The 26,489-nt window shown below is 40.6% G+C and overlaps 1 protein-coding gene across 1 annotated transcript in view; it reads right to left on the bottom strand.

The window, feature by feature from the left end:
* Positions 1-1,836: 1,836 nt before the first annotated feature.
* Positions 1,837-26,489, bottom strand: part of CFAP45 (cilia and flagella associated protein 45) — a 51,110-nt gene continuing 26,457 nt past the window's right edge. The window contains exons 8-12 of the mRNA XM_056816179.1: positions 15,607-15,753; positions 6,873-6,986; positions 5,672-5,865; positions 3,527-3,751; positions 1,837-2,766 (exon numbers count right to left, since the gene is read on the bottom strand). Of these exons, the coding sequence (XP_056672157.1) occupies positions 2,658-2,766; positions 3,527-3,751; positions 5,672-5,865; positions 6,873-6,986; positions 15,607-15,753 (789 nt within the window). The 3' untranslated portion in view covers positions 1,837-2,657. The remainder of the gene's footprint in view (positions 2,767-3,526; positions 3,752-5,671; positions 5,866-6,872; positions 6,987-15,606; positions 15,754-26,489) is intronic.

Here is a 26,489-nt window from a genome sequence, read left to right as displayed (position 1 = left end):
TGGGGGTGAAGTGACTTGCCCAGGGTCACACAGCTGGGAAGTGTCTGAGACCAGATTAGAACCCAGGACCTTCTGTCTCTAGGCCTGGCTCTCCATCCACTGAGCCACCCAGCTGCCCTCTGCTATACCTAGTCTGATGACATCACTTCCTTATCTAGACCTCAGTTTCCTTATCTTAATAGATTATTTGCAATTATTTCTAAGATTTCCTCCCTTCTAGTTCTAATATCAAAATGGACCAACTCCCCTGAGGTTCTTGCCTCCATTATTTACTTTAGTGGATGGTTGTGAGGAAAACACTTCATCAATCCCTAAGTGTCATACGTGTATGTACGTATGTATTAAGTCCATCGCTATTTTCCTAAATACCTCTAGTCTTCCCATTCCCTTCCCCCTCCCACCTTCCATAGAAGTGGATGGATGCCTGGAGCTAGGAAGATGGGTTCAAATCCTGCTCCAAATACACGCTCTCCTGGGTCCAAGTGGTTCCCAGATCACACTGTTGTACATCTGACTGATCCTCAGAGGGATCCCTATGCCAGGATGCCAATGAGCGAAGGGGATGCCGGAGGAGCCAACTGGAGGAGGCTGAACGCTGACTATCATTCTGCCTTCTTCCAGGGAGACCCGGGAGAGCCCAGCCTGCCTTCTCCTCTGCAGGGGAAAGGGGCCTAGAGGAGCCTCAGTGCTGTGCCTGAGGAAGCGGAAGCCCAGGAAGCAGCTTGCTGACTCTTGCTAGCTGGGCCCTATGAAAAGGGGACTCTTGCCCCAGGCCCTTGTAACCTGGCATTGTAAACACCTGGGACGCACCCAGCAGCCTCCCGCAGCCAACCTCCACCACGATGGCCGCAGGGCCCATGTGGGGGAGGTAAGGATGGGCCCCAAAGCTCCTGGGCCAGGGGGAGGGGCCCCTCCACAATGGGGAAGACAGACACTATCCCAGGTCTTCAAATCTTGGGGGACCTGGGGACGGTTTTGTAGAGGAGAGGAGAGAGATGTTGTTAGTAGCTATATCCTCCAGACAAAAGAAATGAGCTGGAAAAATATTCTAAATTAACTAATTAAATAAAATCCAGCCATAGCACTGCTGGGTTTGTACCCCAAAGAGAGGATAAAGAAAAAGACTTGTACAAGAATATTCGTAGCTGCACTCTTTGTGGTGGCCAAAAATTGGAAAACGAGGGGATGCCCTTCAATTGGGGAATGGCTGAACAAATTGTGGTATATGTTGGTGATGGAATACTATTGTGCTAAAAGGAATAATAAAGTGGAGGAGTTCCATGGAGACTGGAACAACCTCTAGGAAGTGATGCAGAGCGAGAGGAGCAGAACCAGGAGAACATTGTACACAGAGACTAATACACTGTGGTACAATCGAAGGTGATAGACTTCTCCATTAGTGTCAATACAATGTCCCTGAACCATCTGCAGGGATCCAGGAGAAAAACACTATCCATAAGCAGAGGACAAACTGTGGGAGTAGAAACACTGAGAAAAGGCAACTGCTTGACTACAGCGGCTGAGGGGACATGACTGAGGAGAGACTCTAAATGAACACCCTAATGCAGATACCAACAACGTGAAAATGGGTTTGGATCAAGGACACACGTGATACCCAGTGGAATCGCCCATCAGCTATGGGAGGGATGGGGAAGGGGGGGAGGAAAAGAAAAGGATTTCTGTTTCCAATGAATAATGTTTGAAAATGACCAAATAAAATAATGTTTAAAAATTAAAAAAAAAAAGGAAATGGGCCAGGGAAGAGCTGAGAGGCAGGGCGAGAGTGGCTCAAATTAACCGTCAATCCGAACAGAATGAGGAAAGCTGAGGCAGATCAATGGGCTGAGGGAAACCATGTTTATTGGGGTGGGGTAAGGAGAATGGAGGCAGGCAAATGAGGTAAAGGGAACCCAAGGGGGCAGGGCGGGGCGGGCAGCACCGGGGCTCTGGGTGTGCCCTGTTATGGGGGACAGGGAGGTAGAAGCAATGTCTGTGTTGTGGTATTGCCTGGAGTTGAAAGGGCTCCAGCAGAGGAGGGTGGAAGGAAGAGGTGTCTGGATTCATCCCCATCCATTCTAGATCACAGATGTGGTCTGATGCATGGGCGTGTACACAGGGCCAGCTCTGCCCCAGGCCAAGGCCCTTTCTCCCTGGTCCCTCCTCTTCCTCTCATCCCTCCTTAACACAGCATTTCCATCTCAGCTGCAGGGAACTCTGCAAAGGGAGTCTCCTGCTGGAGGGAGCCCTGTGGTCCACATCCCAAAGGAGTCGGGACTGTCAGGGCAAGGCCGTTCCCTGCCCGTTCGCCCACACCCAGTGCCACAGGTCTCTCCCATGGTCCAATTGCCCAAGAGGCTCCATCTCTTTCCCATTCTGGGGACACAAAAAGGACATCTGAATTCTTTGGGGGGCCCAGAGGATCTGAGAGGGAGGTAACATGAAAGAAACATCCTCTTGCCTACCGGAGCCCCACTTTGCCCATGTGGCACTCTTGCTGATGAGTACAGAACAATTTCAGGTCTCAGCTACACTGAGAGAAAATCAGGTACAAACCCTAGTAGTAATATAATGAATCCAATCTCTATTTATAAAACCTCTGGGTCAGCAGCAACAGTGGAGTTCCAGGGGCAAAGCCACAGGCAGGCCCTGGAAGGGGGTCAAGAGGAAGGTCCAGCAGCTTCTTCACTCAGCTCACTGGATTCGGTTGAGTGAATATTGCCTTTTCTCTCTGCCTCAATGCAGTATTTCTCTGGAAGGCCAGTGGCTCTGCAGAAAGAAGGCCAGAGAGGGTCAGAGAGAGGGCAGTTAAAAAGTGGTCACAGGCAGCAGGAAATAGGGTCAGAAGCAGGCAGTATGCAGAAAAGGAGGGCTGACACTGAGCTAAGTGCTGGAGCTAGAAAGGCAGAAAGATCACCCTTGTTCGGAAGGAACTCACAGTCTAAAATATGGAAACACATAGACACACACAGGATAGATGGAAGGGAACCTCAGAGGGAAAGGGACAGCAAGGGGAGAGTGGGAAAGACCTCCTACTAGTAAAGGTGAGATTTAAGCTAAATCTTGAAGGATGTTTGGGAAACAGAGGAAGAAGTAAAGGGACGGAGTACTAGAGGACATTCAGGACAAAGGCATAGAGTAAGGAAATTTGAATGTGCCTAGGACAAGCTCAGATTTCCAAACACCCGCCCCCCACTAAGAGGTATCCAAAGAGCCCACACCCCCACACCCCCATCCAGAAAGTTCTGGAACATCCATACTTCCTCAGAAGCAATTCTCCTCCCTCCCCTCCCAGCTCTGGCAAGATTCCTCCCTAACCTTTTCCTCATTCCCCACCTCCCAGTTCTGTAGTAATTCCCCTTTTCATGCCTTCCAGCTCTGGGGCAATTCCCAATCTCCTTGCCTCTGGTTCTGGGATAAAGCCCCATTCTCTCAGCTCCTTGTGGATCTGAAGGGATTTCCCCCTTCAGCTCCCTGTTATGGGGTCCCCAAGAATACAGATGACAAGGGATTTGGGCCACCAGCTCACCTCAGCTCTTCTATTTTCTTTTTCTTGATTTCATTGATGCGCTCATGCCGCTTCTGGGCCTCTTCCTTGAGGCGCCGGCCCTCTTCAAACGTGGCGATCCGCTCCTGCACCTGCTTTTGCTGGTTCTCTCGCACCTGACGCCGTAACTCATTGGCATGTTGCAGATTCTCCTTGCCTTTCTTCTCTTCTTCCAAACGTTCCTTCTCAATCTGCTGTCTCTGAGCCCTTGGAATTAGGGGAAGGCAGAGATAGGTCTCACATGGAGGAAGGAGACCTGCCACCAGCCAGCTACTCACTCTCTTAGTCAGTTCCCACTTTCTGGCTGTCCCCCCTCGCTCATCCCTGAAACCCACTGCCTATCCATAGACCCCCTCCTTCTCTCAAAGCTCTGCTGTAATCTCTATGTCTCTTCTATCCACCAACTGCTCTTGGCTTCCATTACCCATGCATTCATTCAATGACCACTTATTAAAGGCCAGTTTAGTATAATCCACTGTGCTAGATGTCAGGGGAAATACAGAAATGATGTTAACACTTCACTACTTATTCACATAATAGAATTAAGATTATTTAGCCAGGAGAGGTGAAGAGCAGCAGTAATAATGTAAAGCAGGGAAGCTTGGGAAATGCAGGTGGCAGTCCACAAAGAACGGTGGAGGCTTTATAAAGCCTTTTCAAAATGAGTGTGCTTAGATTATCTAAGAGCAGCAAAACAGTATGGGGGTGCAGGGCAAATCTTGGGAGTCATAAAGAAATGGGTTCTAGAACATCCTGACTAAGTAGCCACAGCTAAGTCACTGAAGCTCCCAATCCTCCAGACAACTCTGTGGTTAAAGTTGCAGATAAACTGCCACTTTGCCTCAATGGAGTGGATTTGCACACAGAGTTCACGGTAGGGAAGAAATCACAGGGTCAGAATGAAACAAGGCTGAGAAAGCAGTTTGGAGGGTTTGTGGAATTTCTCTATGTGTGGGCACCCAGCTTTCACTCAGATATTAGTAAAGACTTGGGATCTCAGCCAGGTCATATTTTCCTCTGGTGCCTCAGTTTATTCACCTACAAAAAGAAGGCTCAGATTAAATTATCTCAAAACTACAATTCAGTTTTAAATCTGATGACCTCTCGATCCTCTGAGTCAAACCTAAGTGTCACGAGATTCTTCTTTATGTCTGACTTAAACCTTTCCTGCTACAATTTCATTCCTTCCTCCTTGTGGAAATAAAGAACCATTCTGGTTGTGAAAAATCACCTCCCCTTACCTGTTATCCACCTCTCCTTCCAGGTGAATTATTCCAGTTCTTTAACTCTCACAGATCCTCAACCAAGAAGAAACTTTGTCACACAACTAGGAAGAAACACTTCCTAGCAGTGTGAACTTGGGCAAGTCACTTAGCCTATTTGCCTCAGTTTCCTCATATGTAAAATGGGGATAATAACAGCTCCTACCTAATAGGGTTGTGGTGAGGATCAAATGAGATACCTATAAAGCATGTAGCACAGTGTAGGCACTTAATAAATGACTATTCACATCCTGTCCCCTTCTCCCTTTATAAAATCATTTTATAATCTTAAGATAGTAATGAGACCTAACATAGACCAATGAAAATTCCACCAGTAGGTGAAGATACTCTATCTTCAGTAACAAGGTTCAGTTTTAAAAAAATCTATATAAAAGGCCAAGACTTTGAATTCAAATCCTAGTTCTTCCACTTACTACCTGGGTGACTTTGGGGCAAGCCAATCTTTACTCCTCTGTAAAATAGATAATGCCTAAGGTCATTCTTCTAACCCTACATTCTAGATGTGGTGCCCTCCTCTCCATTCTCCCTACCACAGCCTTTGTTTACTTGATTGGCCTTTTCTCTGTAATTACCCATTCAGTTGTAGTGACTCTTTGGGATTTTCTTGACAAAGAGAGTGGACTGGTGTTGCTGATTCCTTCTCCAGCTTACTTTACAGTTGAGAAAACTAAGGCCAACAGAGTAAAAGTGACTTGTCCAGGGTCATACAGCTTGTCAGTATCTGAGGCCAGATTTGAACTTAGGAAGATGAGCCTATTTGATTGCAGGTTCAGCACTCTATCCACTGAGCCATCTAGCTGCCCAGCCTTTGAGACACCCAGGGGCAAAGCAAAGGCCAGCCTACCTGAGGATCCTCTCAAACTCATCTCGATCCCGCTGCACCTGCACAGCCATTGTATGCTCTTTGAAGGCCACTTGCTCCATCCGACTCTGTTTCAGTTGGTTGTTGGTTTCCATTTTCTTCTGGGCATCCTCCTTCTCCTTCAGGCGCCATTCTCGTTCTGCTGCTTCCTGATTGCGCCTGGCTCGAAGGGCATGCTGGCAAGAGGGAAGGGGGCAGCGAAACAAGGCTGGGTGCTGTGCCAGGTGACTTGAGGGAAGCAGGAAAGTTCCTAAACCCACCCAGTTGAAACCAGGAGTATTGGGGGGGGGGTGTCAGGGTTCTTGGTGGGACAGATTTCCTTATGCAACTAATTTCCTGGGCAAAAACCAGTTTCCTCAAGGAACACAAGCTAACTCACTCTACCACCCTTCCCACAAATAAAGTGGGAGCCCAGTGTCCTACGCCCATCCCCTAGATATCACCAGCTTATAGTTTCCTAATCACCTTCTGCTTTGACAAACCCAGATAATTTCTCTAGCAGTAAGAAAGTCTAGGAAAAAATAGATGGCATTTAATGATCTGAAAGTAGCTTGAGAGGTCATCTTGTCCATTTCCCACCTCTGAAGTGATTTTTATTTTAAAATACTATTAATGAGGGGACAGGTAGGAAGCTCAGTGGATGAAGAACCAGGCATAGAGATGGGAGAATCTGAGTTCAAATCTGTCCTTAGATACTTCCTAGCTGTGTGACCCTGGCCAAGTCACTTAACTCCCATTGCCTAGCCCTTTCCACTCTTCTTCCTTGGATCCAATGCACAGTGTTTATTCTAAGACAGAAGGTAAGGGTTAAAAAAAAGTCACATTGTGATTTTATGGCACAAGCCACAGTTGTCAGGATAGAAATTGTTTTGAAGGGTTTAAAATTTTTTACTATTAATGAGGGAGTCTACAGCCTCCCTTGGTGACCTATTTGATTAGCTGACCTTCTCCCTTCAGAAAGTAATTCTTAATGTGTAGCCTGTCTCCCACCCAAGTAAGGCAGAGGAAGGGCACCTCTGTGCGTTGTGATGCCAACAGACAGAAATGTGACTTCTGATACAAACAAAGGGGATATGCACCCACAAAAATATATATGTATGTATGCAGGTCTGAAGGTATCCCGCCTGCAGAGAACGGGGGTCTCTTCTGTCAGACTTGCCCCTGAATTCCACTTTGGAGATACCTGTTCTGCTTGGTAGTCCTGGGCTTTCTCCTGCATGGCTCTCAGCCGAGCCGTCTCTTTTTCCTTTTCCTTTCGGATTCTTTCTTGCTCAGCCTCATACTCTGCTTCTCGAGCCTAAAAGAGAGAAAAGGCTGTGAGAAGCATGACAGCGGATTCCCTCGGTCTCTCAGACAGCCCCGGATGTGGGTCAGGCCACTCTTCCAGGAGTACCTCTTCTCTCAGCCTCGGAAAAAGCACAGAAAGTGCTGGTTTGTCTTTCCCATCATCCAACTGCCCCATGGGGAAATTTCAGCTTGTCTAAGAAACAGCAAGGAATGTAAGCAATGAAAACAACAGGCTTTAACCATTGCTCCTGCTATAAAAGCAAACAAGGAGTTAACTGCTCCCCAAGGCCATCTCCCTAGGGCTGCTCATCTTGTGCTGGCAAGGAATAATCTCTGGGCAGGCCTAGCCCCTCCATTCTATCTCTCCAGACCTCTATGAATATCCTTATGTCCAGGCTACCTGTGTCTTAACATGGTTTCTCTAAAATTTCTCCAAATTTGCTGTTTCCCTTTAGTGTCTCATTAGGGTTTGGTCCACAGGCTATGTTCACAAATGGTCCACATCAATAGCTGATAGGACTGAAGCAGCTAGGTGGTTCTGCGGATAGGAAGCCAGGCCTAGAAATGGGAAGTCCTGGGTTCAGATCTTGCCTCAGACACTTCCTAGCTGTGTGACCCTGAGCAAGTCACTTAATCCCTGTTGCCTAGCTCTTACTGCTCTTCTGCCTTGGCACCAAAATACAGTATTGATTCTAAGACAGACGGTAAGGGTTGAAAAAAAAAGTCATATTGTGATTTTATGTTACAAACCACAGTTGTTGGGGTAGAGATTGTTTTGAGGTCAGAGAAAATCTACAATTAATAGACATTTAAAGTGAACTCCAAAAAGGCAGCAGCATGCACATGAGTGTGTGCCTTCCTGTGAAACAAAAGAAACACATACATATACACATTCCATTACTCTGCCAGTCTTTCTTTAATCTCTTTCCTAACTCCACCTGTTCCCTGATCTTCTTCCTTTCTTTCATTTTTCTCTTTCTTCCTTTCTTTCTCCCTTCCTTTCTTTTTTACTTCTTTCCCTTCCTTCCTTCCTTCCTTCCTTCCTTCCTTCCTTCCTTCCTTCCTTTCTTTCTTTCTTTCTAAAACCCTTACCTTCTGTCTTAAAATCAATACTGAGAACTAAAACTAGACTTGAACAATTGGAAGAACATTAACTGCTCATGGGTAGGACAAGCCAATATAATAAAAATGAACATCCTACCCAAACTCATCTATTTAGTGCCATACCCATGGAACTTCCAAAAAAATTTTTTACTGATTTAGAAAAAACCATAACAAAGTTCATTTGGAAGAACAAAAGATCAAGGATATCCAGGGAAATAATGAAAAAAAATACAAAGGAAGGGGGTCTTGCAGTCCCAGATCTCAGACTATATTATAAAGCAGCAGTCATCAAAACAATTTGGTACTGGCTAAGAGACAGAAAGGAGGATCAGTGGAATAGACTGGGGGCAAGCAACCTCAGCAAGACAGTATACGATAAACCCAAAGATCCCAGCTTTTGGGACAAAAATCCACTATTTCATAAAAACTGCTGGGAATATTGGAGGACAGTGTGGGAAAGATTAGGTTTAGATCAACACCTCACACCCTACACCAAGATAAATTCAAAATGGGTGAATGACTTGAACATAAAGAAGGAAACTATAAGAAAATTAGGCAAACACAGAATAGTATACATGTCAGACCTTTGGGAAGGGAAAGACTTCAAAACCAAGCAAGAATTAGAAAGAGTTACAAAATGCAAAATAAATAATCTGGAATACATCAAATTAAAAAGTTTTTGTACAAACAAAACCAATGTAACCAAAATCAGAAGGGTAGCAACAAATTGGGAAACAATCTTCATAAAAACCTCTGACAAAGGTTTAATTACTCAAATTTATAAAGAGCTAAGTCAATTGTACAAAAAATCAAGCCATTCTCCAATTGAAAAATGGGCAAGGGACATGAACAGGCAGTTCTCAGCCAAAGAAATCAAAACTATTAATAAGCACATGAAAAAGTGCTCCACATCTCTTATAATCAGAGAGATGCAAATCAAAACAACTCTGAGGTATCATCTCACACCTAGCAGATTGGCTAACATAACAGCAAAGGAAAGTAATGAATGCTGGAGGGGATGTGGCAAAGTAGGGACATTAATTCATTGCTGGTGGAGCTGTGAACTGATCCAACCATTCTGGAGGGCAATTTGGAACTATGCCCAAAGGGCGACAAAAGAATATCTACCCTTTGACCCAGCCATAGCACTGCTGGGTCTGTACCCCAAAGAGATAATGGACACAAAGACTTGTACAAAAATATTCATAGCTGCGCTCTTTGTGGTGGCCCAAAACTGGAAAACGAGGGGATGCCCATCAATTGGGGAATGGCTGAACAAACTGTGGTATATGTTGGTGATGGAATACTATTGTGCTCAAAGGAATAATAAAGTGGAGAAGTTCCATGGAGACTGGAACAACCTCCAGGAAGTGATGCAGAGCGAGAGGAGCAGAACCAGGAGAACATTGTACACAGAGACTAATACACTGTGGTATAATCGAACGTAATGGACTTCTCCATTAGGGGCGGTGTAATGTCCCTGAACAACTTTCAGGGATCCAGGAGAAAAAAAACACTATTCATAAGCAAAGGATAAACTATGGGAGTGGAAACACCGAGAAAAAGCAACTGCCTGAATACAGAGGTTGAGGGGACATGACAGAGGATAGACTTTAAATGAACACTCTAATGCAAATACTATCAACAAAGCAATGGGTTCAAATCAAGAAAACATCTAATGCCCAGTGGACTTACGCGTCGGCTATGGGGGGTGGGGGGGAGGAAAAGAAAATGATCTATGTCTTTAACGAATAATGCTTGGAAATGATCAAATAAAATATATTTAAAAAAAAAAAAAAGAATATCTACCCTTTGATCCAGCCATAGCACTGCTGGGCTTGTACCCCAAAGAGATAATGGACACAAAGACTTGTACAAAAATATTCATAGCTGCGCTCTTTGTGGTGGCCAAAAATTGGAAAACGAGGGGATGCCCATCAATTGGGGAATGGCTGAACAAACTGTGGTATATGTTGGTGATGGAATACTATCGTGCTCAAAGGAATAATAAAGTGGAGGAATTCCATGGAGACTGGAACAACCTCTAGGAAGTGATGCAGAGCGAGAGGAGCAGAACCAGGAGAACATTGTACACAGAGACTGATACATTGTGGCACAATCGAAGGTGATGGACTTCTCCATTATTATCAATGCAGTGTCCCAGAACAATCTGCAGGGATCTAAAAAACACTTTCCACAAGCAGAGGATAAACTGTGGGAGTAAAAACACCGATGAAAAGCAACTGCTTGACTACAGGGGTGGAGGAGATAAGACTGAGGAGAGACTCTAAATGAACACTATAATGCAAATTCCAACAACAGGGAAATGGGTTCGAGTCAAGAACACATGTGATAACCAGTGGAATCGTGCGTCGGCTATGGGAGAGGGAAAGGGGGGGGGGGGGAGGAAAAGAAAATGATCTTTGTTCCAGTGAATAATGTATGGAAACGACCAAATAAAATTATGTTTAAAAATTTTTTTAAAAAAATCAATACTGAGAAGAGTGGTAAGGGCTAGGCAATTGGAGGTAAGTGACTTGATCAGGATCACACAGCTGGGAAGTATCTGAGGTCAAATTTGAACCCATAACCTCCTGTCCCAGGCCTGACTTTATCCACTGAGCCACCTAGCTGCCTCTTCTCACATCTTTATTAAACATAATAGCAAGAAGCATAGGCAATGAAATTTTAATGGAAAGACCCCTGTACTTGGAGTTAAGAAGGCCTGAATTCAGATGTAAACTCTGCTTCATATTAGCTGTGGGGGTGACTATGTGTAAATAATTTCAGTTCTCTGATCTTCAACTTCCTCATCTGTGAAATTATAAGGATAATGATAATAAAAACAATAATAGCTAGCATTTTGTGCAACAATGATAGTATGCCACGTACTATGCTAAATCCTTTACAATTAAAAAAAATTAACCCCTACTTTTCTGTCCTAGTAACAACTCTAAGGCAGAAGAGTGAAAAGAGCTAGGTGATGATGGTTAAGTGACTTGCCCAGGGTCATACAGCTAGGAAGTCTGTAATATAAGATTTGAACCCAGATCCTCCCAAAATCCAAACCTAGCACTCTCTCCACTGTTCCAAAATCTGCCTGGTGTTTTATAATTATTATCACACTTGATACTCACAACAACCCTGACAGGTAGGTGCTATTGTTATCCCCATTTCACAGTTGAAGAAACTACATCTTTCTGATGATATCTCTTAACCTGACTATCCAACTATGCCAACAGGCAATGTGGCAAGGTACAAAGACAGCCATCCTTAGTGCCAGGAAGTCTCTCCTCTGATGTATACTGACTATATGACCTTGAACAAGCCTTTCAATCTCTTGAGACTCTGGGCAGAGAAGATGTTGACAGACATTGATTGAAATGAGTCCCCTCATCCCAGAATTCCCTATATCAATGGAGTTCCAGGTATGGTTCCTATCCCTTACTCTCAGTCATCTTTGAAGGTCTTTGTTATATTTTGCAACCTACTCATTCCCACCATTATGCCTCTCCCTTACCCCCTACTGATACTCATTTTAATTATTTTACATTTAGTGGTTTTCTATAACTAGCAGCCACACAAATAACTTTTATGAAGAAAGATGGGCATTTGTTTCAGGAAGAAGTAGACGTTATTAAGCTCTGCAATCTTTCTGAACAAAATCCCCTCTCCTCTTTCTGTTTAATTTGGGTCCAATTTGTGATCTATTTATATTGTCTGGCCACATATATGAAAGAGTGGCAAGAGGGGAGAATGGGTTCTCCATACCTCATCTACAAGGTGTCATCAAAGATGACAACGTGTCATTGTGTTAACACCTGGTGATTCCTTAAGAAATGCAACATTTCTATGATGGAATTAAAGGAAGCCTGACCAATGGAAAAGAAAAAAAGTTGGTTACACCCCTAAAGAATGTAAATAGTTATAACTGTCAACAATACCACGGATATTTATGGCAGAAGCCCATAGATCAAGAGAGTTCAAAGACATAGCTGAGGAAACGAAGACAGACTGTCCAGACTAAAGATGTGTCTCTCTGTTAGATGCCTCATCTAATATTGATGATCAGAGGTCAATGAACAAAGCTCTGTTGTTGCTATAATTCTTAGTGGATCTTGAAGTGCAGATGGGAAAAGCCTTGTTAGAAGAAAAAATTTAAGGGGGGGCATTTTCTCTATCAAATCAAAATTTCAAAAGAGAATCAATGAAAAAATACAGGAGGACCTTTTATTCTTTACATCAATTGTGTGATGTTAGAATTGGTGGTCTCCTGTATAATATCAGGCTTACAAAAGTTGGTCTGTTCCTCTCCTCATTGTATGTACATGACTCATAAAAATAGGTTAGTAAGCAAAGTAGGTCAATAGCTATTGATGTTTTCTCAGCCACTGTTTTTTCAAGTTTTAAGAACTGAGATTCCACCCCCCTCTTTCAATCTTTGATATCTTTTTTTTATTCATATACTTTGGGAATTGATTCTTCAACACCTTTACAATAGTGTTGCCTCCAGCACAGACTTCCTCTGTATACACACTTGGTTTATTGGAGCAGGCTTTTCCATCTTTATTCTCTTTGCTGAAATTTCTAGAGCCTCCACAAACATATCCTGGGCTATGATATTGAGTCCAAGTGTGGTGGGTCTGATGTTAAAAAGAAGTCAATTGTAAAAATCGTTGCAAATCTTTTCCATTTTTCTATTTGTTGCACTCCTTTCATTTTCATCTTTGTAGGTCCTCATAAGTGTTTTGCTTTGTTGAATCTTTTGGCAAGTTTTCTTTAAACTGGTCTTTCCTTTATGGTTTTTCTGTTTTATAGGGCAACCGCTCATAATCTTCTATCTTTCTTCTTTGTAATATTGTACAAATATGTTTATATTCCAAACCAATGTGCCTTTAAAGGGCTACCATTCTTCTTTACTGAGCAAATAAGTCATGTTTGTTGAATGAGGTGCTTCTTGGGCTCTTTTGGTCACTTTGTTACTGCAATTGATTTACATGGATCAGACATCTTAATCAATCAATCCATAAACATTTAAGTGTCTACTATGTGCCAGGCACTATACTAAGCCTTGGTATAGAATGAAAGGCAAAACACAATCTTGGTACTCAAAGACCTCAAGGTCTACCGGGGCAGACAACTTGTAAATAACAATGTACAACCAAGCTAGGTAAAGGTTAAGTTGGAAATAATCAACGGAGAGAAGAAACTAGAATTACCTGTATGAAATAATTATAGATTTGTGTCTATATTCATTCTATTTGCCATCTCCCATTTCCTGGGATATGAATAGTTAATAGTGGGGAGGTTCATATGAATGGGTAAGGATTGAGCTATTTCAACCATATAGTTTTCTAATTTTTCTTTCTTTTTTCTGTATTTGCTTCGATTTTTATCTTTGCTTGAATTAATTAGTAGTCTGTACACAAAAAACAGATTCAAAAAAATGACACTCACATGAGTAACAAGGCATTTCCTATCAGTTAAAACATAATCAGTTTTCTTTTAATGATATTCTTCAGTGCTCTCCATGTCTAGTGCCTAAAGATTCTTTTTATGAAGAAAATATGCACAATATATAGAGGTGGAGTGTCTTTGTAACCTACAAGTCTTTCATCTCTCTCAATTGTTATTCCTGATCCATATTTTCAAATACATTTCTTACCATCTTTACCTATTCCTACTTCTGCATTGAGGTCACCAAATATCAAGTATAAGTTGATTTAATGGGAAGGTCTCATTGAGTTATTGGTAGAATTTCTCTACCTCTTCATCCTATGCAAAAGATGTTGGCACAAAAAGGGAAATTATTTTTATGGCGATCTCCTTGCAAATACTCATAATGAACCCTGTAATACAAGGTGACCATATGTTCATGGATTTTTTTCTTGCTGTCTTTGAGTATATGATAAAACAAATGACCCTGACTCATTTATTTGCCTTTTAAAGGAGAATATATAAGCCATCCTTCCATTTAGCTTCAACTTCCTTCTCCCTGGTTTCACTTATATCAAGTATATCAAGACTAATATGAGACAATTCCTCCAGTAGTATCTCCATTTGCTGGTCACTGAATTGATCCCGCATGTAAAGTTGTCAATGGTCAAGGCAAAGTTTAGAGATGGCCTAAAACTTGTGTGACTAAGCCCCCCACACTTGCCTTTCTCCCCTGTTGCTATAGTCACTGTGGAAAAGGAGGCAACACACACACAAAAAAAAATGAGGGCTAATTTGTGAGGAGTTGTTGTTTATTTGTTTGTTTCATAGTTATCATGGCCAAAACATCCATCCCCAAAGTGGCCAGTCTCCCAGTGAAGATCCTCCCATACTTAGCTAGGCTAGTCCTCAAAAAACAAACCCAGCCTACTGTCAGGACCATACCTGAGGGATAGAGAAAGTCCAGAAGAATTAAACCCATATAGAAAGATGGTCAAGTTTTAGGAAAACCAGAATACAGTAAAAAAAAAATCTGCTTCTCTTTTTAATGGAAGATATTCATCATAAAGGCAGAAATGTGAACCAGTAAGGTGAAGGATAATACTTTTGTCTTAATTTTTGTTCTTGCTTGGATTAATTTGCATTACAGTCCAGAAAAGCTCTTAAGAGAAAGATGGGTTTCTTCATTCTAGCTTCATTACAATTACCATGGATTTGGATTTTCTGGGGACAGAATTCTCATAGTGGGAGGGGGAGGGGCCCAGGAAATTTGGGTATATCAGCTCTGCTATATACTATATATTTGACCTTAAGAAAATAATTTCATTTTCTCTGGGCCTCAGTTTACTCATCTATAAAAGGGGGGAGGTTAAGCCTAATGAATTTGAAACTTTAATAATATACTATAATGTTTTTTATAATACTTCTGTATTTTCTTTTTTAACTGTACCTCTGCCTGGCTAGTAAAATACAAACAAATCCATGGGGTTTATTCAGTATGGTTTAGAATGAGTGGACCCATAGAATTCCCTAAACCTGGGATAACTTTTCTGAGATACCTCCAGGTACTATACTTTCTGAAGGAAGTAAAAAAAACCTTTATTTCCATCGAAAACCTAAACCATGATTCCCTCTCCTCCTCCCATTTAAATCTCCCTATTCAAGATACTTTCAAAAATATTAAGAGAATAACCAACTAATCTGATTTTTTTCCAATACATTCTTTTCCCTGCCACTGTTAATGAGCAAATGGACCACCTAAAATGGATGGAGTACTTGGGCACTCTTCAAAATTGATTCCCACAGAATCAAGAAGTAGCTATCTCCTATCTGGAGGGGCTTTTATCCTGACTTGTCTTCCTGATATAGAATTGCCATAACTGTTCCTGAGAAGAAGCTACAAGCTGCTCCTTTCACTGTACCCCTCTACCACCATCATTTCACCACCTCTGTGTGTTAATATGGTCTATTGTGTTCCAGATAAGCAAACTTACTTATCATCCCCATCTCACAACTCACCCATTCCCACTTTTGAGCCTCCCCCAAATTCTTACTCCTCTTTGTCCCTATCCAGACCCCTGTCATCTCACCATTTTCTTCTTGGTGAACTCCATCACCAACTGATCTGCAAGCTTCTCCTGGGCCAGCAACTCCTCCTTTCGCCTTTGGTTTTCATCATTGATGCGCTTGATCTCAGCCTGCATTTTTATCTTATCCTGGTGCCTTTGTTCCATATTCTTCAATGTGGAGAGAAACAAAGGCACAATATGAGACAGACATAAATAACTCACAGTGACTAATAAAAGAGATAACCAGAGAAAGTGAAATACACTCTTTCTACTATCTTCTTAACTCAATGAACTAGACCTCCACATACCCCCTACTCTGCTGAAAATAGAAGTCTCTCCCAACCAAATTCAACAACTTTTTCTAAGTGTATATCTTATTTTCTCTCTCTGCAAATTGGACAGTGCTATAGAGTGCATCAAGAAGTAAGGTGTCTCCCAATGGGAAAAATCACCAGGGACAAAACTGATGGTTTTGATTTTAAATAAATATGTATGTATGCATGTGTGTAAATATATATATATATATATATATATATATATATATATATATATTTAGTACACTGTTTTGTGTTTGGTATTATCAGTTGTGTCCAACTCTATGATTCCATTTGGGGTTTTCTTGGCAAAGATACTAAAGTAGTTTGTCATTTCCTTCTTCAGATTTATGTGGATACATACATATGTGTATTTATACAAATTAAATTATATATTTGCATATGTAAAATTAAATATTTATATTATGTACAAATTAAATACATATATATCAATTTAGTTTGTATATAATAAATCTAAAATAAAAGAGAAAAGCAAGTGACTGGAGGAAGATGTTCATGTCAAATAGATATATCAGACAGCAGTTTGGTTCCCAAGTTTAGGGAACTGACAGAATGAATCTTTATTAAACGAATAAGTGATTATCTCTTCTCCTACAAAGTAATCTCTTTGAACTTTTTGGAATAGGAAGAACATATTGTTCTGATGTCACACTGTCAGTAGCAAGGCCAGGGTCAGAAGCAAAAGTAAGGTCTCCTAATTAATAGTCTAATGTTCTTTCACTTATACCAAGATAGCTTTCTCCTCACTTGGCCACTACCTGTATAACTTTGGAAAATTCACAGAGCTCGATTTCCTTCTCCCATTCTCTAAAATACTTCCTATCTCTAAGATCCTATTCTAGGCCAAAGGCCCCATATGTAGCAGTCCAGCCCATAGGTATTGTGGAGAGACAAGGATTGTGAGTGAGCACATGGCCATTCTGCGCATGGCAATGAATTCTATTCCCAGCTCTGGCTGAAGTTAGGGTGTGAAATCTTGCTTCCCTTTGTCTCACTCACCTGAGGATAATAACCCCACCTTCACCTTGTCATAATTTGCAATTATCCAATGGCAATACACTATGTAACTCATCTATATGTATTGAGGCATCATGTAACTTATCAATATGTATTGAATTCATTTGCGTATCAAAGAGAATAAAAGAAAGGGACACAGCCAGCTCCTCCCACTTCGACAGGTTTGCCTTACAGACCAACTTCTCCCCTTTCTCTCTCCTCTTTTTCTATCCTGAGGCCTGGCCCTTCGGTCAGGTCTCTCTCTCTGTCTCTCTCTTTTCCAATGCTAATACCTAGCATTGTCTAACTCTTTCAGTCTCAAATCTCTCTCTCTACTGAGCTAGTATTATCCTCTGACCAGTGCAGTGTTGAATTGGGATTACTGGATGGGAATAGCCTTAAAAGTAACATCCAGTGGTCAGAGCATGGCTGTGGCTCCCAAATATTAATAATTGATTACTGACTCATTACTCATATCTCAAAGGTCGGCTCTTTCATGCCCTTCGTGGGATTCACAAACTTCTATCCCTTTTCTATTTTCCTACCATAAAGCTTCTCGCTGGCCGGGAGGCTTTACCCCATGAATCAACAACTAGAGCAGTATCCTTCTGTTATTTCTCACAATGGTGGGAAATGATCCAGTCACCAACATGGAGCCTTCTCCAAATAGTAAACCAATTCCTAGTTGTTTAGAGAAGTTCTAAACCCTGCCATTCTCTTAATGGCATCCTCCCCCTGACCCTTCTCAATAATACCTTATGACCTTTATTTGGGGGTACATTTTTCTTTCTTTAAAAAAAAAAACACTTACTTTCTATCTTGGAAGATAATACAACTATCAGTTGCAAGACAGAAGAGTGATAAGGTCTGTGCAATTGGGTTTAAGTGACTTGCCCAGGGTCACCCAACTGGGAAGTGTCTGAAGTCATATTTGAACTCTGGTCCTTCTGCCTTCAGGCCTATCACTCTATCCAATGATCCACCTGGCTGTCCCTAAGGGGAACATTTTTCAATGAAAGTGAACTAAATATAAATTGACATGTCAATTAATTGCTATCTGTTAATCTGAGGAGTCTCTAAGGAAGTCACCAAAGTTTTGTTGAACATTTTTGTTAGTGTCTTAGATGAAGGCATAGATGGTCTGTCTAGTTATCAATTAATTGCTCATCAAATCTGCAGGTAACAAAGTCATTAAGGTAACTAAAATGGAAGAACACTGAACCTAGAGTAAGAAGATTCAAGTTTGAGCCCCAGCTTCAACACTTGCTAGCTGTGTAAACATAGGATTCCACTTAATCTGAGACTCTTTTTTCTTGTCTATAAAATGGGAATAATACTTGCACTATTCATTTGGAAGTGTTATTGTAAGGAAAACACCCATAGCAATCTTAAAATAATTTATGTGGGAGTTGTTATTATAAATATGTTAAATAACAAATAGAATCAGGGTCCAAATCATCTTGACAGGCAAGAACCTAATGAGACCACTTTTATCTCTATTAATTTTCAAACCCTGTACTTAAGTTAAGAAAAATAAATTATCCAAGAACAGGATGTAGGAGATGGTGACTAGACAGCAGCATTACATGTGAGAAGGACATGAGAATTTTAATAGGCAGACTGCAAGGTCAATGTGAGTAAACAGTGTTACATGGCAGCCTAAAACACTAATCCACTGTATCCACCGTTGAAGAAAATGGCAAACCATGCTAGTATCCTTGCCAAGAAAAGCCCATGGATAGCTCTGGTCCATGGGGTCACAAAAAGTCAGACATGACTGAATGACTGAACAACAACAAAATGCTCATGATTAAAGGCAACATTAACAAGGGGCTGATTTCCAGCATCCAAATGATGCTATTGTCTTCCAACCTGTCACACTACATTTAGGGTACTATGTTGAATGCTCAGTCTTGAGTAGCACATAATTGAAAGAACAGTGACAAGCTGGAGTACAGTCAGAGGAGGGTGATCAGGACGGTGAGGAAACTAGACATAATGCCATCTAAGGTTTGGGTCAGCAAACTGGGAATGTTTAAACTAGAGATAAAAAGACTTGGGAAGAATGTGATCGCTTAACTAGCATGTGGGAAAAGGGAGCAGACTTTGTCTCCTTGGTCCCAAGGGAAGAATTAGCACCTGGGAGTTGGGGAGGAAAGTTGAGGGAAGGATCAAGGAAATATCAGTGTAAAAGAAGTAAGAGAGTTATACAGTAATGGAACTGGCTTCCTCAGGACAGAGTAAGCTTCCCATCACTGGAGGTCTTTGAAAAGGACCTGGATAACTGCTTAGAGATATTATAGAGAGAATTTCTATTTTAGGGATGAGTTGGGCTAAACTACTTCTGAGGTGACCCTTCCAGCTCTGAATGACAATGAATATAATAGTAATGATTAATACTCACATTCTCTGGCACTTAAAGGTTCACAAAGGACTTTTGTCATAACAATCCCTATGAGGTAAGTTGTATGAATGTTATGATTCCCATTATGCAGATGAAGAAACTGCTCATTTCCATCTCTGGCTCAATTGATGCTGCTTTCTTCAATCTAGAAGGTCTTTTATCCTTCCCAAACAAACCTTACTCAACTTCCTACTCAGCACAAATCTCATTTCTCCCATGAAATCTTAACTCCCCTTAAAATTCAACTTAATCATTCATTTCTTCAGATTCCCAGTGCCCTTAAAGTCAGCATTATCCTTTAATTAAATGCTGTTTTGAATGACTTTCTAATTGGTGTGTGTCTGTGTGTATATGTGTGTTTTAGCCTCCCAAATGGCCTGCAAATCCTAATTAAAAGTAGGGGGTTAAGAGTAAAGCTTCCTTTGTATTCTTTATAGATGCTATGACAGAGGGTTAAGTGGAGCCCAGTTAATATTTATAGTCAACCTATTAGGAAGAGGAACTACAAGGACAAAAATAGGGTATATACTCCTAAGATTGAGAAGAATTCAGAAAATGCCACCCTATCATACAGAAACTACTAGGAACTGACACAGAATGGCTAAATTACATCATACAAAGAGATAACTTATAAACATATAAAAAGATTAGGAAAGAGAGAAGCCAGAAACTCTAAGATACCACCAAGAGGCTGCTGACCACTTGGCAACTCATTGTTTAAACTAATTATTCTTGATAATTATATACTAAAGTTCCTTACTCCTTCATTGGCATCCAAAATGCCTGGGGTATGGGAAATGGTAAGGCAACCCCTAAAGCAAATAGTCAGATGCTCTTTGGAAAGAAGATTTGAAGTAAATCATTCCTTCTGCCTTCTCCATTCAAAAGAACCCTTAAAGTATGATCTTAGAACTGGAATGTACCTCTGGGATCAGACAAGGTAATTCTTTGATTTCACAGAAAAGGAAACTAAGACATTATGGGGATTATTTGCTCAAGGTCTCATTCAACTGATACTGAAATTAAGGCTAAGCCAAGTTGGGCTCAAATGGAACCCATTAGGGACTCATAAATGATTGGAATAGGAAGGGACCTTGGAGCTAGCTTTGTCCAACCACTCTCTTAAATTACAAATAAAACTGAGACTGGGTCAATGTCAAAGCAGACAACAGGGCCCACTTCTCTTGACAACTCATCTAGCATTTGTCCTCCATCCAAGAGAAGAGTACACAGAAGTATGGGGACACCAGAACAATACTCCTTGAATTTATGACTTGGAAAAAGCAGCTATCAGAGGAAAGGGATCTCTGCCTCACTCCAACCCAGAACTAGCCTCCCAGGAGGCTCTTTACTACCCTAACTCCACCATCAACCCCTATTCCTACTATCTTCAGTCAGCAGTCCTTCAGTTCTCTAGTACTACAAATAATTGGAAACTGAGGAAGTGCCCATTAATTGGGAAATAGCTAAACAAACTTTAGCATATGTGTGTGATTGAATACTATTACACTGTAAGAAATAATGAAGAGATAACTTTGGGAAAGCCTGGGAAGACTTGAAAAAATGGTACAGAGTGAGCAGAACCAGAAAAACACAAACAATACAACTAGTATTATAATGAGAAACAACTCTGACTCAGGAACCCCAATCACAATTTCAAAGGACCCAAAAAGAAGCATGTTAACTACTTCCTGATAGATAGGTGATGGACATGGCCAATGTATTGATTTGTTTTGCTTGACTATACATGTTTATAACAAGGTTTTTATTTTTTCCTTCTCAATTTGTGGCAAAAGAATGTGGGAGGGAGAGGATGTGAATCTGAAAATAAGTTAAAATTTAATTTAATAAGTTAATAAATCTCCAGCTCTGGAGCAAATTTCCCCACCTTGAGGAACTAACTGCCCATTGGCCCTATCCTAATTACAGTTAAGTGGAAAGCAAGATGAACTTAGAGGTTGTAAAGCAAAGTTGAGCTCAAAGTTATCCCTGATAGTAGGGAATGTACCATGATTGGAGATGAGTATACATTTTTTTAAAATAAGGGATAAGTAAAGGAAGAGAATAGCATTGTTTATTAGGAAGGTATACTAATGTGAAGAAAACTAGGAACTAGAAGGAAGAAGCATAATAAAGCATGATCTTTATTCTGGTGGTGAAGAGAAATAAATTAGATGAATAAAGAAAAAGAATTTTAAAAGCATTTTAAACCCTTATCTTCTGTTCTAGAATCAATACTAAATATTGATATTTAGAAAGAGCAGTAAGTGCTCAACAATCCAGGTTAAGTAACTGGCCCAGGATGAGGCAGCTAGGAAATATCTCAAGTCAAATTTGAACTCAGGACCTCCTATTGCCAGTCCTGATTCTCTATCCACTAAGCCACCTAGCTGGCCTTTAAAAAACCATTGATTAAGTGTTTCCTGTACCCTGGGCACTATACTAAGGGTCAGGGACACAAAAAAAGAAATGTGAGCAATTTCATCCCAAAATGTACTGTTGTACATCCTTTATTTTCAGAAGACCAGTGACATCACTGGAAGATGTCTTCAGTTGCATGTGAATTGGATTTAAGTGAGAAAGAGTTATATAAAGTTGTGAGCTTCACTTTCTCTTCCACAATCACCAAAATCCAGTAGAAAGGCAAAATCAAGATGAATGTTGATAACGCAGTATGTAGTGGATGACCTTGGAGTCTTGGATGCCTGACCAAGCTCTAAGTGCCTTCATAGTCATTAGGACAAACTATTCTCATCTGCCCATTCTGCAAGGGGAAGTTCACAATCTTGGGGCAGATAACCTCCCTAACACCCCAATGGGTTTCAGGTTGATTATCTACCCTCAATTTTGTTTAGCCTATCTCCAATACAGTTTTACTGGAATGTGGCTGCTACAGCTTCAGGTGAGAGCTGAGTGAAAAGTGGACACCAAAGGTGCATGAGCAGCCTTGAAAATGGTTCATTGAGCCCTCAGATCAAAGCTGCTTGTCCTCCCAGAACACCTCATACCCCTTTATAGACTGTTATAGACTACCTAGACAAAAAGAAAAATAGATGAATTTGGAAAATAGATGACATGTCTGGTACAGAACATGATATAATAATGGAGCCCTCAATCATACAAACATGCCCAAAGTCTCTGCTATACTCAAGAGCACCTAATAACTTCTTGACTTGACTTAATGATAATTTCATTCTTCAAAAGGCTGAGGAAACAACAAGGAAAAAAATTTTTTTCCAGATCTAGTTTTCTAACAGGGAGAACCGGTTGCTGAGATGGAAATGATATGAACCTTAGGGGGAAGTGACCCCTCCTTCTTAGACTTTACAACAGAGAAACAAGGAGAGCTGGACATAATGTATTATGCACTCTAGATTTGGGGAGAACCAATTTCAAAGGGAGCAGAGGCAGAATAGTTAAGATGCCATAAACTAAAATTATACAGAGAAAGTTAGTCCAAAAGGGACAGGAAGCTCTTAAGAATGATGTTCTGAAGACAAAGAAAAAACTGGTGTTTTCTAAAGATACTTATGTAGATATACAGAGAACAAAACAAAATTGGATTTTGTTGGGAAGGTAAGATCAATAAGACTTGGCAACCAAAAGGTGATATTACAAAAAGTGAAAAGATAAAGATCACTCCATGATCGAGGACCTAGACAACTAGGATGGTGATGCCTTCAGCAGAAACAAGAGAGTTCAGGACAGCTCTCTAGATCTTCAGTTTGGTGTGCAGCCTAGTACCTCTTCTCTCCCACACATTCCTCAAGACTCCCAAATGTTGATGTGCTCTGGAAATATGTATATCAACTTAATTATCATACTGGAAAGTATATTACCAAGGTAAATTAATTCATCCATAGCATTTGAAATTTCTCCATTTGATGTAACCAGTGGTTATTTATGGTATTTGTGGTGCCGACTGATGGAGAACCTCTATTTTCTCAGTGTTCATTGTCAGGCCAAAATTGGCACAAATGGCAGAGAAATGACCATATTCTTGCATATCAGCCTCAGAAACTACATTGAGTGCACAATCATTTCTAATACAAAGTTGTGCAACCAACTCTCCCCTCTATTTTAGTCTTGGTTTGTAGCTTTTTCAAGTTAAATAATTTACCATCAGTGCAGTAGCTGACTTTAATGTCATTTTTGTCCTCATTGAAAGTGTCTGATATCATCACTGAAAACATCATGGTAAAAAGCTTGGGAGCAAGCACACAGCCCTGCCTCTCTCCATTGGTAACTGGAAAGCAAGAGAACATCTTCCTTTATCTGGGACCCAAGCAAGTATGCTATCATGAAAATGATGTACAATACTGATGAATTTCTCCAGACAATCAAATTTTGTCATGATCTTCAACAAGTCCTCACAAATGACAGTATCAAAGGTCTTGGTTAGATCAACAAACATTGTATGCATAACTCTGTCCTACTCTTGAAATTTCTCCTAGAATTGTTGGACAGAAAACACCATACAAACTATTCATTGGCCCTTTTTGAAGCCATACTAGCTCTAGAGATGTCCATCCTCCAGAAGAAGGATCTGCTAATTAAGGAAAACTCTGGGAAGAATCTTATTGGCAGTGACTAAGAGAGAGCACCCCTGTGATTGTTGCAAGCAGCCTATTCCCTTTTCTTTTATAAAAGTGGACAATGGAGGCATCTTTGATCTCCTAGGGGATAACCTCCTCTTGCCATATAGCCCAGAAGATTTCAGTCAGCTTTTATATGACCAATGGACTCCTGCCTTGTAAATTTCTTCTGGAATGGAATCACCAAAAGATACCTTATCACATAAGAGGAGTTTAATGGCATTCAAAACATTTTATTCAGTTGGAATTTTGGCTAGAGAAGGACTTACTTCAACCTGAAGTATATAGTCAATGGCTTCAGCATTGATTCATAGTGGTCTGGTGAAAAGATTATGGAAGTGTGTTCAACCCATCTCTCCAGGATCATGCCCTTATTACTGATCAGTATGATTCCATCAACACTGAGTAGTTGAGCTACACCACAGGTCTTTGGCCCATGAATAGTCTTCAGAGAATCATTGAAGCACTTTGGGTTGGTACTATCAGGATAAAGCTGAATTTCATCTGCTTTCTTACTGAGCTAAGAACACTACATCTCTCTAAAATTCATTTGCACTCTATTTTTGATGGAGTTAAATGCTGCCTTCTTTATCACAGATGAACTATCCTGCTGGTAAACCCTGTATAGCCCTCATCTTCATTTAGTAGCTTCTGAATATCCTTATCATTTTCATCAAACCAATCCTGATGTTTACATGTGTTCTGGCCCTAATGAGTAAATGTGATGTTGTACACCAAGTCTCTGAAAAATGCCCCATCTTTCTCTGCCAACTGTCTATTGGTTCAACTTTCTCTCTAGATCAACAAAGATTGTTTGCTCATGGAAAAGTGCTCTAATCTCCTGACATTAAGTCTTCTAGTAGTCATCTCACCATGGGGATGCCACTTTTGTGACATGCAAATGTTTAGAGAGGATAAGTCTCTGAGAGTCCAGCAGTCTGTACCACACATTGCCTTCACCACTCTCACATCCTGTCTGTTTCTTCTCCCCACAATAACAGTTTTGAAAATGCCAATATTTGCTATAACGATACATCCATGAAGTTTTATTGTGTTTAAGTAAACAGAAGACAGTGTTTGTGATGAACTCAGGGGACATACAAGTCTTCAGTAATAAATGACCATTGCTGTTGCTGTTTCCAACTTGATTTCTCCCAAGAACTCCCTTCTATGTTTGATAGTCTGTGCCTTACATGGCATTAAAGCTACTAAGAATTATAAGCTTGTGGGGGCAGCTGGGTCGCTCAGTGGATTGAGAGCCAGGCCTAGAGATGGGAGGTCCTAGGTTCAAATCTGGCCTCAGACACTTCCCAGCTGTGTGGCCCTGGGCAAGTCACTTGACCCCCATTGCCTAGCCCTTATCATTCTTCTGCCTTGGAGCCAATACACAGTATTGACTCCAAGACAGAAGGTAAGGGTTTAAAAAAAAAAAAGAATTATAAGCTTGTTCTCTTTTGACACATTGCTTATAAGGATCCCTAGATCTTTATAAAATTTTTCTCTGACAAAGGATATGAACAGTTTGTAGATGAAGGTGAAGAAATCAAAGCTATCAATAATATGAGGAAATGCTCTAAATCACTCTTGATTAGAGAAATGCAAATTTTAAAAACTCTGTGGTATCACCCCACACCTATCAGATTGGTAAAGGAAAGTGATAAATATTGGAGAGGATGTGGAAAACTGGGACACTAAAGCATTGCTGGTAGAGTTGTAAACTGATCCTACCATTCTGGTAGGCAATTTAGAACTTTGTTCAAAGGGTGATAAAATTGCACATACTCTTTTATCCTGCAATACCACTACTAGATCTACATCTCAAAGAGATTTTTTAAAAGGGGAGAAAGGACTTGTACAAAACTATTTATAGCAGTCCTTTCTGTGGTGGCAAAAAATTAGAAATTAAGGGGATGAACATCAATTGAGGAATGGCTGAACAAATTGTGGCATATGATGGTGAAGGATTATTATTGTGAATTAAGAAATGATGAAGAGGATGATTTTAGGAAAAGCTGGAAAGAACTACATGAACTGATGCAGAGCAAAATAAGAAGAATAGGGAGAACAGTGTACACAGTAATAGCAATACTATATGATGGTCAACTATGAAAGACTTGGCTTCTGTCAGCAATACAATGATCCAGGACAATTCTGAAGGACTAATGGCAAAGAATGCTATCCACCTCCAGAGAAAGAACTGTTGGAGTTGGAATGCAGTTCAATGCATATTATTTTCTACCTTAGTTTATTTGGCTTTTCATTTGGGGGTTTTATATGATTATTTTCTTACAAAAATGAACAATAAAGAAATATTTTTGCATGATAATACATGTATATAACTCAGATCAAATTGCTTATCATCTCCAGAGAGGAGGAAAGAAGGGAGGGAGAGAGACAATTCAGATTATACAATTTCAGAAAACTTACGTGGAAAAATGTTATTACATGTAATTGGTAAAATAAAATATCTTTACAAAAATTTTTTTTCTTTGACATCATCAGGGTTCATCATGATGGAAGTATACACACTAATGATGGTGGTGTGACAATTTCCTGCAAGTGGTAATCTCATTG

The sequence above is a fragment of the Monodelphis domestica genome, chromosome 2 (genome assembly GCF_027887165.1).
Source record: "Monodelphis domestica isolate mMonDom1 chromosome 2, mMonDom1.pri, whole genome shotgun sequence".
Lineage (NCBI taxonomy): Eukaryota > Metazoa > Chordata > Mammalia > Didelphimorphia > Didelphidae > Monodelphis > Monodelphis domestica.
Note: the sequence above shows the minus strand (reverse complement) of the source record. Positions and strands in the feature narration are given on the sequence as shown.